We start from the raw sequence: 18,479 nt of genomic DNA on the forward strand, positions 1-18,479 counted from the left end.
AGAACAGTGGTCCCGGTGCGCGCTCTTCCGTACTCGCGCATCCGCGCCAGCTAGTCATGACTAGTCGATCTTTACTTTGCCTTTTTGTTATTTACTGTTTAAAAAATTATTTACTTTGTGTTTTTGTGTTTAATTTGCTTCGTTTAACAAAAAGTATTTACTTTGTGCAAAAAAATTTATCTATTTTGTGTTTTATTTACTTTGCTAGGTAGTCGTTGTAGGATCGACTAGTCACGACTAGCTAGCGCGGATGCGCGACTGCGCGTGTGCGCGCACCGGGACCACTGTTCGCTAGTAGTACCTGTAAGTGTATCACAAGCTGCGGGTCTATGTGTATATATATATATATGTGTGTGTATCTAGGTGCGTGTGTGTGTAGAGTTCATAGTCCGCCATATCAGTGTTGTAGGTTTAACGGAATCTTTGAATAAAAAAAACGAACAGCTTTTTCTCGACCTTTATTCTGAAACTGATCGTCACATGTGGTGGAACCATGTCGGACGACGGACGTATACCCGACGTGAACGAGAGTGTAAGGGCTTCCAGTGTCCCCCAACACGCCACAGATAGTTCTGAATTGATAACAGACACAGTGCAAGTGCAAATGAAAGACTCTAAAGATAATTTCGATAAATTATATGTCGATCAAGAGGCACCAACGATACCAAAACGCCGGTTAGTCGCACCGATTCTCTTCAATTATGTTTCTTACTATTTTTTATTGGCCCCACCCTTTTTGTTATTGTAAAAAATTTACTTATTATATAAGCTGCAAATTATTATAGCCGGAGAAATTCGCATTTTTACATAATTGTCCGAATATCGATGTCTAAATTCTACCCCAGAAATGTTAACCGGAAGTGACCTCTGCAGAAGCAAATGGAAGGAATCATTCCATTGTAAACATTTTCTCTTTGATATTTACATTACACGTTTGCTTTTGTTTACCTGTATATAAGTAACCTATACATGTAATATCATATAAGGTGGATCGGTGGGCAGAACGTGAAAGATTTACACCTTTTTTGACTTTGAGGGAAAATATATTTCTTACAAATGTCCACTACTTTACTAAAACTATATCAGTTAAGCAAGTGACCGTCTGTAAATGCATTAAAAACACTAAAACATATTCAGAAAATTCAAAAAAGTTCAAATTCCGCCGAGGTCGACTTTGCCTTTCATCCTTTCGGGGTCGATAAATTAAGTACCAGTTACGCACTGAGATCGATGTAACCGACTTAATCCGTTTGTCTGTCCTTGTTTGTCCCCTCTGTGTTTAGCCCCTTGTGGGTAGTAAAGAAATATATAACATATTCAGAAAAACTATTTCAGAAAATTGTCACCGTGCTCTTTGTGCATATAAACGAAAAATTTAGCTGGGACAAAATGAATAAAACAAGACTAGATAATTTTACTTCTTCAGTTCTTCAGAATTACAGTTGAAAAAAAAAGACTCCTTAATTCTCCAGAATTACATTTGAAGAAAGACTCATACACATCAATATCTATCCTTTGAACATCAGAAATGCAACACAAATTAAAAATATCTAGGTCAAATAAAAGAGGGTCATGGAAAAATGGCACCTGATATAAAATTAACGAAACTCGACTAAATCTAAAAGCTCCACTTTAAAATTATATCTATATCTCCTTCAAGATCTGCTGGAGTGGCACTCTCCCTGATATATTTGCACACCGTGCAGTTAAAGAGAAGAAATAATTTAAATTAGTTATTACTCATTTTGCCCCTATTTAGAAATCATTTTCTGAAAATCGAAAATTTTCAAATTAGACATTAATGTGGGAAAATATTGACTTGGAATCAACATAGCAAAGAATATTGATTGTTAAACACAAAAAATTACCCAGATATTTCATTAGCAACCTCAACTACAATTGGGTCAAAGTTGAAGAAAAATTTCTTGAAATAAGAGTACCAGTCACCTATGTTTCAAACTTTCTCAACTTCAACAACAGCAACTATGCTCAACAATTTTTACTCTCAAAGATGATGCAACAGTAGAAAATGATGATACAATACTTGCAATTTAATAACTTCAAGTTGGTAGGGAGAAAATAATGAGAAACGAGAAATTACTTGTTTTGCCCTGGCTACCAATTTTACATCCCATCCTATACAGTAAACGAAAATAAAATTGTAATGTAAATATTGGAGAAAATGTATTTAGATTAATCTTGTAACAGTTTGTATACTGTTGGTTTTTCTCTCGAAAAATTATTGAAAAGTGAGCAATTCTTCAAGAGATCATAGAACTGAGCCTTGTGGTGGTCATTCATACATATATAAAAGGGCATTAGTGGGTGTCAGTGAGGATAAGAACAGGGAATATATATGAATTACTTATATTTTGTTTGAATTTCCCTGGTTTTGGTAACATTATTCATTGAGTCTGCAGTTACATATATTGAGAATCTGTTTTGGTAATTGTAGTGTTAACTGAAACAGTTAATTATATTTGTAAACAGTGGCAATTGAAATGGAAAGAAGGTGGTTCTAACTAGGAATCAAAGCTTGAGAGTTGAAACAAATGCTTGCTTGACCTAATTGAAATAGTAGCTAAATGATCTGAGCTAAATCTCCTTTAGATAATTAATACCTTACTGAAAACTAGAAAGATATTGTAATCCTAGATATATTGTGTCTGATGGCGTGGCTTCAATAAAAACACCTGATGATAGCCTTGTTCAATGAGGGTTGACCATGGATGGCATTTTACATATATTGTGTTTTATGTGAGCTGCCTGGCAAAGTTAAGGACCGTTTGGGCAGTAAGAAGGTCAAGTTATGTCACTGTTGCCAAGACTTATTTATTAAGTCAAAACAGTGTAAAGAAATATTAGTTACAACTGTCAATCCTTTTTTGGTTGTTGGCAATAATGTGATGTCGTATTAACATAAATGCGAAACGTTTTGAGCCACTGACAATTGAATTTTCAGTATAACTTTGATAGGATTTACAATTTACTGGTATGTTCCAAGAGCAAAGACTTCAATTTGAGACAATAACCAACCATCTAGTTTCCTACAATCCTTAGATAAATTCTTCTAACAGGAACCCCATAAATTGGAGCATCGGTTCTCTTTCAGTATCCTATTCTTATAAAAAGTTATTGCTAATTGGAAATCTATCTGACTAGTAGCAATTGTGATTCTATCAGAGAGCTGCTTATTTACAATTTACTCTAACTATTTACAATGTAGTCTGAATCAGTGGATGTCTACTGACTTTGCCAACACTGAAAAATACCCCCCTCCGACTCACTTTCATTTTCACACACCCACAAATATTGTCAGACACTGTCTGTGTTGTGGTGCAGGTTTTGGTCTCCAAGAATGCTCTTCATTTAGTGTCTGAGGTGGCCAGTACATCACTTTGATAAAATTAGTGTTCAAAGTGAACCCCACCAACTTACATACAAAAAGCATGGAATGGTGGAAAATGGTTTCATGTGCAGGCTCCCTGCTGGGTCGTCAAAGCTTGATCACAATTATTGGCATCTTTTGTCAAAAATGAGTTTTTATTGAATTTCCCACTAAAATTAGTATCTGCTTATAAAAGTTTTGGTCAATGTAGGCACAATTTTTTAAGGAACACAAAACAATTTATTTTTAATAGGCAAAGCTGAAAACAAAATAATTGGATGGTTCAAAATTATTGGCACCTCTATAACATTTGACAATCAATAGTGTATCCTTTATGCTTAATAACTTGTTTCCATTTGTGAGGGTGATTTTCAATTAACTCCAGGCACAAATAAGAAGGAATTTTATTCCATTCTTCAATTGCATATTCTTCCAACTGCTTCAAATTTGATGGCCTTTTGCTTTCACCTTTTTCTTTAGCTTCCACCATAAGTTTTTTTATCTGGTTTAAGTCAGGGCTTTGAGCCAGCCACGGGAATACATCTGTCTTCTTTTCTCTTAATCAATTTTGGATTAAAAGCAAGGTATGCTTGGGATCATTGACCTGCTTGAAGATCCTATTGTGTCCTAATTTCAGTTGCTTTACTGATGACTTTAGGTTTCCAATCAAAACATTGAGATAATTCTCTTTTTTCATTGTTCCTTCATTTTGAATTAATTTTCCTTTAGCAGAAAAGCAGTTCCATGGCATTATACTGCCTCAGCCATGTTTGATGGTAGGGATGGTATTCTTTGGATTGTAGGCTTCCCCTTTTCCCTCCAAACGGTAGTCCTGTTGTTGTGATTGAATAACTTGAGTTCCAAAAGTGTTCAGGTTTCATCAAAAAGTCCCTTGCACACTTCAAATGAGCTAGATCAGATTGGAGCCTGGTGCAGCCTTCCAGCTCGCCAGCCCTCAGTCAGACCCATGCCAGCATGGAAAGTGGACGTTAAACGATGACGATGATGAATCATGGAATATAACATCCTTCAATTTATGAACTTCTTATTATAAGGAATTTGTAGGATGCTAGATGGCTGATTAAATTTTGACATTTGAATCTTTGCTCTTGAAATATGCCTGAACAATTGAAGTAGAAGAATCTTTAAAAAAATTACTTTATGCATAAAAGTGGCTTAAGATATAGTGAAGCACCTGTGCAGTGTCACGTAAAAACGCCTGTGCAGTGTCACATAAAAGTGCCCGTGTGGTGCCACGTAAAAGCATCAAGCACACTCTGTAAAGTGGTTGGCATTAGGAAGGGCATCCAACTGTAGAAACCATACCAAAACAACTTGCCAGCTCTGGTCAAACCGTCCAGTCCAGCTCAGCATGGAAAACAGACGTTAAATGATGATGATGACGAAACAGAACTCTGTAGATTACTTATAAGTAGTAATAATCACAATCAGTGAGAGCTATTTTTCAAGAAAACATGAACGGTACAGGAACAATTAAAAATGTTTCCAAGGTAACTACCTGGAACAAGTATCAAACTGACAGTCTATAGTGGGTTGTGAGAGTAGCACACTTGTTGGCTTTATCATGAGATGGAAATCCTGTGGGAGTCATAGGTTTAGTAATTACGGTGTTAGTCAGAAATACCAGAGACAAAATGCATCAGCTCTCTCTGATTGTAGTCAGATTGGTCGATATGTGACAGCAAATATGAGTTGAAGAGGAAAGCCGATGATACAGCATGTCTTTTGGCTGCCCCACGTGGTAGCCAAATTGGTTGTCCCTGCCTTTAAATGTAGCATACCTTCAACTACAGTAAGTACACATATATAACGTGGCCACCCTGTATAATCTGCATACTCCACACAACCCATGCTGTACCACTGAAGAAAGCATATATAGTAGACACATTTTTCAACTACCCAGATTTAGTTTGAATTAAACTTAGTTTTTTTTCATGAGTTATATTTGTACTGAAGCCATGTTTGCTATTGCTAGGTGTATTAGGCTTCAAGAAATTTGTTAAAAAAATATGAATGAATGCAAACTCAAGCATTAAAGTAGTTGCTCAGTTGAACTGGTTAATTGAAAAAGTGAACCAAAGTATAGAATGTATCCCAAGATAGTGTATTGAAACTGAAAGGTGCCCATATCTAGGCTTGTTTGTCCACAGAACAACTAATATGGACTTTAGTATATCTCAAGGTGAAATGCTAGTGGGGTGAGAAATAGTTAAGGGATGGCCTACATTGTTACTTAGTTTTCTGAGAAACTGATCAAGTGACAGTTTTAATTACCAGCAATGAGGTGATCTTGTCTGGGTGAGATAATGTGAGCATTGAAGGATATGACTCGTAAAAATAATCAAGAAGAGTGATTATATATGAAGGTTTTGATGAATGTTATTTCCATTATGGAAAATTATGGAGTAGAAACTAATAACACAATGTAACACATGTTTTGTTTATTTGTATTTTTTAATGCTCATATAAGCATTTTTTGCCACTAAATTAAAAAGTCACATTCATTTTGACGTAACATCGATAGTTATTTATTTATTCCTAATTTCATATTTGCTCGTTATATTTGTAACTTTTCTCTACAGCACTTTGTTGGTTCAATCTATTCTAGTATTGTAAGGATAATTACTCAACATTTAGTACTTTTTCATATATTGAAAAGTATTTAGGATATATAATATTAGTTAGAACAAAAAGAAACAATAAAACTCTGCACTGTAAATGCCTTGATAACTCTTTTCTTAAGATGAGAAGTGCTTTGACGATCGAGATTTTCTGGAGTGTATACCTTCATCTCTTCTGACTAGAGACCATATATAATCTCCCATCATGGCAGTATCCCATCGTCCTTGGTATCTTCTTTCCATTGTTGTGATGTCCTGATGAAATCTTTCACCATGCTCCTCACTGACGTCACCCAAGTTTTCGGGGAAAAATCTAGGTGAGAGTGCAAAAAATGAACCTTTAAGGACATACGACAACCCATTTTCTTGAAGTTTTCAATAAGCTTTGCTACCAGCTGTTTGTAATTAGGATCCTTGTGGTTTCCTAGAAATCCATGAACTACATCATGAAACGCACACCAAACTTCTTTTTCAACTTTAGTCATCGCTCTTTCCAGTTTCTTCGACTTTAACATTGCATTTACTTGGGGCCCCAAAAATATGTGCCCTGAGTGGTTCACTCCCCACTCACTTAATACTACACTACTGAGTTAGTATGCACTCATGATTGTTACTGTCTGCCCTGGTTGAGTAGACCTCTGGTCAAAGGCAGTCTATTATTGATCATCCCATTTTTGTTTTCAGATATAGTATTTCTAGAACTTCATTATTTGATGCCTCATAGGGGCCACACAGAAGCTCTCACTTTGGCTCAATGTCTGATGTCAGGTTGAAGTCCTAAATTTTAGGATGTTACGACCTGAATAAAAAAAAGTTATGGCTAAAATGCCAATTAAAAGTGAGTTGAAGAAAGCCTGATTTATTTTGATGTTTCTAATTTTATTATTGATACCGGCAAGCACAACACTTGCGTGTCATCATAAGAAGCAGCTAAAAGAATTAGTGGCAGGAAAGGCATCTGGCTTAAATAAGGAATCATGATACTGCCATGGGGCCTGTAAAGCTAATTCTGGCTTTAGTAGAGAATGGCCTTAAAAATGATGGTTATATTCTTTTACGTGTTTCAGTCATTTGACTGTGGCCATGCTGGAGCACTGCCCTGAAGGGTTTTAGTCAAACAAATCGACCCCAGGACTTACTTTTTTTAAAGCCTAGTACTTACTCTATCAGTCTCTTTTGCTGAATTGCTAAGTTATGAGGATGGAAACACACCAATACCGGTTGTCAAGGGGTAATGCCGGTGGGAGGGGGACAAGCACACACAGACTCACACATAATCTCTCTCTTTCTCTCACACACACACACAAGCAAATGATCATTGTAAGAATTAATTCAATGAGTTCAATAAATGTTTTCAAATAAAATGAAATGAAGCAGATTTTGTTGTTAATGATGGAGTATTCAATTATCCCCGACAGCTGTTTCTGTCAAAAAGACCAATGATATTATCAAAGAAATAATGCATATTATTATCATATAATGTCTTTTTGTACTCATCAGTCGATTGTATGGCTGTGTGTAAGTAGCTTGCTTACCAACCACATGGTTCCAGGTTCAGTCCCACTGCGTGGCATCTCAGACAAGTGTGTTCTACTAGAGCCTTCAGCTGACCAAAGCCTTGTGAGAGGATTTGGTAGATGGAAACTGAAAGAAGCCCATCGTATATATATATATGTATGCATGTATATATATATATAATATATATATATATATATATATATGTATGCATGTATATATATACATATATATATAGATATATATATATGTGTGGAGGTGCAATGGTCCAGTGGTTATGGCAGCGGACTCGCGGTCGTAGGACCGCGGTTTCGATTCCCAGACCAGGCGTTGTGAGTGTTTATTGAGCGAAAACAGCTAAAAGCTCCACGAGGTTCCGGCAGGTTGTGGTGATCCCTGCTGTACTCTTTCACCACTCTTTCTTCTGTTGGCCTGCTTGCTTAGCCAGTGGGGTGGCGTCATTCGAAGGCTAAAACAATGCAAACGCATTGTGACCAGCGATGTGTAACTACATCTGATGGACTGGTCAGTCACGTGATCACGTGATATATATATATATATAGCTTCAGCGGCGTCGTTTAGTGTCTGTTTTCCATGCTGGCATGGCAAACGGAAGGCTGCACCAGGCTCCAATCCATTCTGGTAAGGTTTCTACAGCTGGATGCCCTTCCTAGTGCCAACCACCCCGAGAGTGTATTGGGTGCTTTTTACATGCCACCGGCACGGGGGCCAGTCAGGTTGCACTGGCATCGACCACGTTCAGTGGGCTTCTTTCAGTTTCTGTCTAGCAAATTAACTCTCAAAGCTTGGTTAGCCTGAGGCTATTGTAGAAGTCACTTGGCCAAGCTGCCATGTTGTGGGACTGAACCAGGAACCATGTGGTTAGGAAGAAAACTTCTTACCACACAGCCATCTATATGAGCAAATATTAGATATTTTATTTCTTTATGTATCTTTGTATTCCTTTCTTCCTTCATTTCCTAGTTTTACTATCAGATTTTTCTTTTGAACTTCAGACAGGAACTGTTGAAATGGAACGGCTGGGGTTACAAGGATTCAAAATTTATTGTCAACAAAGCAGGTCAAGTGGAATTCACTGGAGATCGGTCAGTAAATAAAACACAATTATGATTATTTTATTGTAAAAATTTACATAACCAACATACAATTCTCATATGTAACATTTTTTCATAACCATCTTTTATTTATTGTTGTGTGTGATTTATTTTAAACAGTTACTGCACACTGCAAAAGTTTGCTTTAAATTATTGATAGTCTTTAGTGGAAAAATGGCCATCACAATCATTTAAGAAAAAGATTTGCCTAGAAAGGTATCTGAGTAAATTGCTAAATTTCATCATCATCATCATCATTGTTTAACGTCCGTTTTCCATGCTAGCGTGGGTTGGATGGTTCAACTGGGGTCTGGGAAGCCAGAAGGCTGCACCAGGCTCCAGTCTGATCTGGCAGTGTTTCTACAGCTGGATGCCCTTCCTAATGCCAACCACTCCATGAGTGTAGTGGGTGCTTTTTACATGCCAGGCGGGCTGGCAATGGCCACGATCGGTTGGTGCTTTTTACGTGCCACTGGCACAAACTATTTAACCCTTTAGCATGTGGATTACTCTGTCAAATGTAATACTTATTAATTCACATTGTCTTGAATTAATCCTGTATTATATTCTAGCTTCAATATTTCGATGATGTGATTGTTTATTTTTAGAATGATATTGTAGGGTAAGTGTGAGAGGCTAGATCTGGCTAGTTTGAACATAAGACAGGTAGAATATTTTGGGCTTGGTATGGCTGGTTTAAAATAAAATTATGTGTGTATATGTATATGTGTGTGCATTCATGTATTCTTTGTAATATTGCATAAATATCACCATGATATTTTTCCTGTTCTTGTCCGATACTTGATTCATGGTTCTTGCGACTGAACTCGTTTTGTGCTATATTCTGGTGCAAGATACAAACTCTGTTTATTTCTGTTCAGATTATTAGAGTAAATAGTTGATCAACATCTGTAAGACTTTGTTCTTCCTCTTCATCAACTCTTAACTTCCATTCCTCCTTTTCAAGGAATTATTGATGAAGTTGTTAGAGTCCTGGTCTACCAACTGAAGGAACAGTTATTCATATTTTGTTACTGTTGCTACAATAATCAATCGATCAACCTTTGACAAAGTTGAATAACCAATTCCAACCAGTTGGGATTCAGGGTTTGGGTTGTGTTATTCATTCTATCAATTACTGAATACAAAATGTGGTTTGTGAAAATTCCATTTCAGTGATTTTCCCTAAGTCACCATCTCACCCTTGTATGTCGATCTGTCATCAGGGTATGGTACCCATTTACTGCTGAGCAAACTGGAGCAACATGAAGTGTTGTCCAAGAACAAAGCACGTAGCTGGCAGAGGAATCAAAGCCACATTCTCGTGATCATGAGTGCAACACCCTAACCACTAGGCCATGTAACTTTACTACACCCTGTTCTTTAGGCTACACACCTCACTGTTGCAAAAGTGCATCTATGACAAATAAACTGGACTTTCAATGGCTAGACCAGATTTTTAATGGCCAGATCTATTGTAATAGGTGTAATGAAAAGGCATATTTTATGTAATAAATGTGTTTCACTTTGTAGTTCTGAGCTTAAATTGTGCTACAGATGAGGAAGAGATATTACCATTGGTAGAATATAGAGGAATTCAAGACTGGCGGCTGCCCTTGGGAGTTCCTCTACACTGATGACTTTGCAATGTTATTACCATTTTGAATATGCCAGTGGTGCGTTTGAACTTGCAAACAAGCCATTCACTGTATTTTGTCAGGGAGAAAATTTCTCGCTGTAGACAAATGGTGTAAATACACCTATACCAGCTTGTAGCAGCATTGTCCAGTTTCTGTGATGGAGAGGAGATAACCACTCCAAAATGCTTGCATCTTACAGTCTGGATAGGTGGCACTGCAAGCTGATTTAGGTGTATTTATGCCATTTGTCTACAGGGAGACATTTTCTCTGTGACAAAACACAGTGAATGGCTTGTTTACAAGTTTCAATGTGCCACTAACATATTCGAACTGCTAATAACATTGCATTTATACACATCACTGCTTTGTGCTCCCGTAACTGATGACTTTGTTCTTATAGCCGAATCCCTATCAGAACTAGAGAAGAAATTTCAGGTGTGTAAGCAAGGTCTGGAATCAAAGGGCCTTAAGAGTTAATTTAACAAAGACCAAAATCCTAGTAAGTTGGAAAACATCAAATTACTAATCCCTTCAGGGAGATGGCCCTTCTTGATATATAGAAAAGGCGTTGGTAGAAATTCCATATAGTGTATTCAGTGCAAACTAGGGAAGCGTAAGAGGTGCAGTGGTATTAGAAGAAGGTTAACAGAGAAAGTAGTCTTTGAATGTGGCAGATGTGCCAGCACAGTAAACACGAGGAATAGACTTCCTCAAATGTCTGGGGAAATCTTTCGAAGTAGTAGATAGCTTCCGTTACCTAGGTGACCGAGTTAGCAGTGAAAGTGGATGCTCTGAAAGTGTAGTTGCTAGAATAAGAACAGGCTGGGCAAAGTTCAGAGAGCTACTAACTTTTGTTGGTAACAAAGGGCCTCTTCCTCACAGCGAAAGGCAGATTGTATGATACCTGTGTTTGAACAGCTGTGTTATACGGCAGTGAAACATGGGCTGCAACTACGGAGGCCAAGTGTAGGCTTGAAAGAAACAAAGTCAGCTGCTCAACTGGGTGGGTCATGTCAGTGTGCATGTATGACAGAGTGTAATTATTTTAAGAGAAAAATTTTAAGAGGCATGAGATGTAGTGTGCAAGAGAGAAGACTGTGCTAGTATGGTCATGTGATGTGTATGGATGAGGACAACTGCATACAGAAGTGCCAATCTCTAATTGTGGAAGGAACCTGTGGAAGGAACCTGTGGAAGGGATAGACCCAGGATGACATGAGATGGAGTGATGAGAAGGGACTGAGACTTCTGATGATGTTGACAAGGGACTAAGACTTCTGGCAATTTGCTGTGCTTGAGAAGACATGTTAAGATATATAAAATCATTGTCCGCCATACATAAAGGCATGTCCTTTACAGCCATGTCCCCTCTCACATGCACATACACACGCATAATCTGTTCTCTGTCAAAACTACACCATAACCCATCTTCCCAGCACCCTTTCGTCCCACTACCCATGATTGCCACCCACTGCAGGCTCCTCCACTCTCCCTCACATGCCAATCCACACGCTTTCCATGCCCTCACATATCTACCACACCTCACTCTCAGCCCTTTTCTCTCACCATCACTTGCTACAGCCATGTCCTCCCCATCGCTAAACATATCCCCTCATACTCTTATAGAACATCCTCCTCTGTCCTCTCTGTACTTCTAATACTCCCCCACTATTCCCTATAGATAGGTCCCAATACATCTCCAACACTACCTACTTTTCTCTCTCATTCTGACTCTCTCTCTCTAGCTTTCTCTCTAACTTTAACCTTTCCTCTCTTTCCTTGTCCTATTGGGATATCAAAGAATCTCCTTTATAGTAAGACAACTATCTCTGTCTCCCCATTAAACTCTAACCTTTCGCCTGGCACACATCCACTGCCCTTAATTCCACTCCCTCTCTCGGCTGACAGGTCTTTGTCTTGCAAGCTATTTAGTGACACTACTGGAGTTGGTGTCGCATAAAAGGCACCTGTGCTGGTACCACATAAAAAGCCCATGTGCCAATGTCATATTAAAAACCACTCAGCACACTCTGTAAAGTGGTTGGCTTTAGGAAGGGCATCCAGCCATAGAAACCATGCCAAAGCTGACAGTTGGAGCTAGGTGCAGCTCTTCAACATGCCAGCTCCTGTCAAATTGTCCAGCCCATACCAGCATGGAAAATGGAAATTAAATGATGATGATGATGAAATGGCAATGTCCTGATGGTTGTTCCTAGAGTTATGAGGACAACTAGTAAATTAAATTTCACATCCTTTATCTGCCATATTTCTTTTTTTGTGGAACTACACTGAATACGTATTCAGCTCTTTTTTTATCAGAATACAAATTTGAAAGACTGACAATCATTGTTATGTAAAATCATATACACATATTTAATTGGATTAAATTCAGTATTAATGTATATTTTGAAGTGTTAATGTGATAGTTTCTAATCCATTGACCAACATTGAGAGCACTTGAATTATGACGTAGTATTACAATTTTCACCATGATGGAAATACTGTGATGGAAATACAGTTGCATATCTGTAATTTATTAACTGTCATAATTTTAGAACCACATAAATCAGCATTCTGTTTAGGAACAATCTCTCATACTTTGTGGCAATTGTAACAAGCAAAACTGCACTTCAAAACCTTGGTGTATTCATCAGTTGAAGTATTTTGCAATATCTCAATTGTGAATAAAGAAACACTCTAAGGTGCAAATACATTTTATGTGAGAGCACTGTTCATATATCTGCAGCTGCTACACAGCTAAATATTGGTTTCAAATTTTGGTACAAGGCCAGCAATTTTGAGGGAGATGGTCAAGTTAATTCAATTACATCGATCCCAGTACTCAACTAGTACTTATTTTATTGACACCCCAGAAAGATGAACGGCAAGGTTGACCTTGGTGGCATTTCAGCTCATAATGTAAAGACAGAGGAAATGCCCCTATCATTTTGCCTGGCATGCTAACGATTCTTATAGTTTGCTGCCTTAAACACGACTAAATATTGCTTTGCTCATAAATGCACTACAAGCTGATTACAGTCTTTGAAATTATGTTAAATTGTATTATATGAAAATCTGTATCAAGCTACAGACCAGATTTGTGAATGGACAAGACTTCAAGCAAACAGAGGGCGACGTAGTGATGGTATATTAGTAGACAGAAGGCGGTGAGCTGGGCGAAATGCCTAGCGGTATTTCGTCTGCCGCTACGTTCTGAGTTCAAATTCCGCTGAGGTCCACTTTGCCTTTCGTCCTTTCGGGGTCAGTTAAATAAGTACCAGTTACGTACTGGGGTTGATATAATCGACTTAATCCGTTTGTCTGTCATTGTTTGTCCTCTCTGTGTTTAGCCCCTTGTGAGCAGTAAAGAAATAGGTATATTAGTAGACAGAGCTATAAAAGCTAAGAGACATTTCTAGAAAGAATGGAAGGAGAGGAGGGCAAGGAAGGGTTTCAGGTAACTAGAAGAGAAGCAAAATGCTGGACATATCTGGATGGAAGCACTCTGTCGGTTACGACGATGAGGGTTCTGGTTGATGCGATCAACGGAACAGCCTGCTTGTGAAATCAACATGTAAGTGGCTGAGCACTCCACAGACACGTGTACCCTTAACGTAGTTCTCGGGGATATTCAGCGTGACACAGAGTGACAAGGCCGGCCCTTTGAAATACAGGTACAACAGAAACAGGAAGTATGAGTGAGAGAAAGTTGTGGTGAAAGAGTACAGCAGGGATCACCACCATCCCTGCCGGAGCCTCGTGGAGCTTTAGGTGTTTTCGCTCAATAAACACTCACAACGCCCGGTCTTGGAATCGAAACCGCGATCCTACGCCCGTGAGTCCGCTGCCCTAACCACTGGGCCATTGCGCCTCCACTGGACATATCTAGCAAATAAGAAATCTGCCAATGTTCTTTGCCATGAGGAATAAAGCAGGATGTTTACTAAAAGTGCATATGGAATGATGGTGCACACACTTTCAGTGACATTCAGAAGACAGAGGCAAGGAAACTAAGCTATGTATAGTTGTTGTGTGTGTGAAAAAGAGGGGTTACCCTAAGCGGGTCAACAGAAAGACCAGCTGTTGATGTTGACTGGTACTGGTTAAAAGGGCCATTAAGGATATGAAAACAGGGAAAGCATCATAGGGTAGACACCAAGATCCAAGTTAAAGTAGGACATGCTCTGGTTACTTGCATAGCCAATGCAGAAAGGTGCTAATCCTCAGTGATTTGTGTAGCGACATCATTGTCAGCTGTTAGAAGGGCAAAGGTAAAGGAAATAAGAAAGAAGTAGCTATAACGGTATTAGATTAACCCTTTAGTGTTCAGATTATTCTATCAAACATAATGCCTATTGATTCACATTGATTTGAATTAATCGTGCATTATCTCATAGCTTCAAGATCTTGATGGTGTAATTACTTAATGTAGAATAACATTGTAGGGTAGGTGTGAGAGCCTGGATGTGGTCAGTTTGAGCATAAAACAGATTAAATATCTTGGCCGGATAGGGCCGGTTTAAATACTAAAGGGTTAATGGACCAATCAAGGAGAAAATTGGTTTAGATGAGATGCAATTTAGTAACTAATGATACCCTGAGGCCATAGCAGAGGAGTTTAAGACTAGACGTACATGGAAACTCCTGTTTCAGGCAAAGAATTAGAAGGAAGATTACACGTCAAAGCAGTATTTAGAACCAAGAGGTATAAATGGCAATTTAGTTCAGATAAAAGTCGGAAACTAAACAGAGCACCACTTCCATCTGGGAAATGGCTATGCTGAATATGCAGAAAGAGAGTAGGCTGGAACTTTATCTGTGACTGACAGAGAAGAAGGAATTCACATTTAATAAAATCTCAAGTATAAATAACAGTAAGATCTGCTAACAAATGAAGTCTTTCAAATACTTAGAAGTTGATTAGTTTCTGCTACTGTCACGACATATTAAGCAGAGGAGGTGGGTGTTGTGAAATCATAGTAACCAATAGATAGGACAGGGTAGAAAAAGTTCAGGGAACTGTTAATTCTGTTGACGACAAATGATTTTCCTTAGCAAGCGAGTGAGAGTATGGATATGTGGTGTGTACAAAAAGCGATAGTTGGATGCAAAAGTGTCATATGATGTTAAGTGGAAAGGGTCTGTGGAAGAGGAGAAAACTGAAAATGTGGGAAGAAGTGGGGAAGTATGATCTTAGGATGCTGAGCCTGTCAATGAAGCTATTGAAGGGTTTGTAACTAGTGTTGAGACTCTATGCTAAAATAGATCCATGAAACAGATGCCAGCATGGAAAAGCAGGCATGAAAATGATGACGATATTTTAGTCATGCTGTGGAATAGTTTCTAGGCTATAGGGCTTGATAATGAGAAAATAATGGTCGAGACCTGAGGCAGTATGTTGTCCGCACATATCATTTTCTATGTTGTCCTTAAAATTCTATGAATACTGCAATAACATTCAAAACATATTTTTGTTGACCACTTTGCTATATTCATGTTGTTTATGATAATTAAATGGCTGAGGACTATTGTTTAGATGTACCTACAATATTCTTGTTAATTTACTTGCTTTGTCAAGGCAGCTACCCGGCAGAATCATTAGCGTGCTGGGTGAAATGCTTACTCTTTTACTCTTTTACTTATTTCAGTCATTTGACTGTGGCCATGCTGGAGCACTGCCTTTAATCGAGCAACTCGACCCCAGGACTTATTCTTTTGTAAGCCCAGTACTTATTCTATCGTCTTTTGCCGAACCGCTAAGTAACGGGGACATAAACACACCAGCGTTGGTTGTCAAGTGATGTTGGCAGGGACGAACACAGACACACAAACACACACACATGCATGCCTATATATATATATACATATACACACGATGGGCTTCATTCAGTGTCCATCTACCAAATCCTCTCACAAGGCTTTAGTCGGCCCGAGGCTATAGTAGAAGACACTTGCCCAAGGTCTTGAACCCGGAACCATGTGGTTGGTAAACAAGCTACTTACCACACAGCCACTCCTGCGCCTTATCTGCATTTCATCCAGCTTTATATTCTGAGTTCAAATTCCACCAGGGTCAACTTTGCCTTTCATTCTTTTGGGATTAATAAAATAAGTACCAGTTGAGCACTGGGGTTCAATGTTATCGACTTATCCTGTCCCCTGAAATTGCTGGTCTTGTGCTAGAATTTGAAACCAATTTACTTGCTTTGTCTTTATAAAAAAGAAAAAAACAGACTAAAAGAATTAAAAGAAACAATATGTTCTTCAACGCTTTTCTCTTGTAATTCAGTATTTTCTCTATAAATTTGACATTTATTGTTATTGAGCACTCTGCATATTTGTTTCCAGCTACCGACTCAGTAAGAAAGTGTTGCCATATCTAAAAGATTTTATGATGAGGACATGTGGTGTCAGTTTAGAGCATAAGATTGCAGCTCAGGTAAGGATTAGCTAATTCCTTTCTCTTTCTTTTTTGACTGTGTTTGTTCCTGAAACTAATGGCCCGGGGTGAATGGTGAGAAGCAAATAGAGAAGAACTGATGCTTTTGTCATAAGTAGGTTCATATGAAGAGTTATTGCTGTAAACATGTGAATGCTAACAATTCATATAAAGTGACTATACTGGTTAATATTTATCTGGTGTGAACTTTTATTTGTGTGTGTGTGCGTGTTGGAGAGAGAGAGAGAGGTGGGGAAAGTAATTAGAAGACTGAAGTTTATGGCTAACGAGTTAGCAGTTTATACTGCCACTGGCACAGAATTGTGGCTGAGGCAAAGCAACAGCAATGATGGGAACCAAAAGCCAATAACCCCGGGAATAGAATTGAAAACTAGGAGTTAACTGGTAACTTGTTGCTAAGACAGCTAAATAAATTGATTTTCTTTTCAATTCTTTTCTTTCTTCAGCCAGAGATTACAGCAGCTGATATCCCACCTCCTGTTAAGAACAAGGAATTCCTCACTGATCTTCGACGCACTGGTATTAATTATTCAGATGACTGCCAAGACAGACTTTTCAGAGCTCATGGTAAGACTTCATCATCATCATCATCATCATCGTTTAGTGTCCGCTTTCCATGCTAGCATGGGTTGGACGGTTCGACCGGGGATCTTGGAAGCCCGAAGGCTGCACCAGGCCAGTCAAATCTGGCAGTGTTTCTATGGCTGGATGCTCTTCCTAACGCCAACCACTCCGAGAGTGTAGTGGGTGATTTTATGTGTCACCGACACAGGTGCCAGACGAGGCTGGTGAATGGCCACGCTCGGATGGTGTTTTTTATGTGCCACCGACACAGGTGCCAGACTTACTCCTTGAAATAGCTCACCTGAAGTCATGTAGTTTACCTGCATTGTTCTCATGTATACTTAGCAGAATAGTGGCTTCCCTTACAGTACACAATAAAGAGGAAAGTATATTTATTCAATATTTCAGCTTTAAAAAGCCTTTATGATTCCAAATATGTAGTGTAGATGATATTCAAATAAGCCAATAAACTATTGTTTTCTTTCAGAGTAAGAGCTTGTAAATAAATTTGGTAATGAAACATGGGCTGTGACTGGCAAGGACATGCGTGGACTTGAAAGAAATGAAGCTAGCATGCTTCACCAGATGTGCAATGTCAATGTGCATGTATGACAGAGTGTAAGCATCTTGAGAGAAAAGTTGGGCATAAGAAGCATCAGATGTGGTGTGCAAGAGAGGTGAATGCACTTGTATGGTCATGTGATGTGTATGGTCGAGGACAGTTGTGTAAAGAAGTGCTGATCTCTAACTGTGGCCAGGAATCTGTGGAAGAGGTAGACCCAGGAAGACATGGGATGAGGTGGTGAAGCATGATCTTTGAATGTTGGGCTTCACAGAGGCAATGACTAGTAACCAAGACCTTTGGCAATATGCCAAGTGAAATTGTAGTTGTGGCTGATGCTGGTGTCACATAATTGGCATCCTGTGCTGGTGGCTTATAAAAACCACTTTTCGAGCATTGGCCAATGTCAGTGTCATATAACTAGTACCTGGGCTGGTGTTGCACAACAAGCACCTGCGCTGGTAGGATGTAAAAAGCACTTTCGAGTGTTGGGCCTCAAGGTGGCAATGACAAATGACTGAGACCTTTGGCAATATGCTGTGCTTGGGAAGGTAAACCCATCAAGGTAAATGAAATCATAGTCACGGCAGATA

General features: G+C 38.7%; 1 protein-coding gene across 1 annotated transcript in view; it reads left to right on the plus strand.

Annotated features, from left to right (window-relative positions):
* Positions 1 to 362: 362 nt before the first annotated feature.
* The window catches only part of LOC115220994 (alkyldihydroxyacetonephosphate synthase, peroxisomal), a 70,937-nt gene continuing 52,820 nt past the window's right edge, over positions 363 to 18,479 (plus strand). Inside the window, exons 1-4 of the mRNA XM_029791212.2 lie at positions 363 to 675; positions 8,562 to 8,651; positions 16,649 to 16,739; positions 17,207 to 17,327. Of these exons, the coding sequence (XP_029647072.1) occupies positions 494 to 675; positions 8,562 to 8,651; positions 16,649 to 16,739; positions 17,207 to 17,327 (484 nt within the window). The 5' untranslated portion in view covers positions 363 to 493. The remainder of the gene's footprint in view (positions 676 to 8,561; positions 8,652 to 16,648; positions 16,740 to 17,206; positions 17,328 to 18,479) is intronic.

This window comes from Octopus sinensis, linkage group LG17, assembly GCF_006345805.1.
Source record: "Octopus sinensis linkage group LG17, ASM634580v1, whole genome shotgun sequence".
NCBI classification, from domain to species: domain Eukaryota; kingdom Metazoa; phylum Mollusca; class Cephalopoda; order Octopoda; family Octopodidae; genus Octopus; species Octopus sinensis.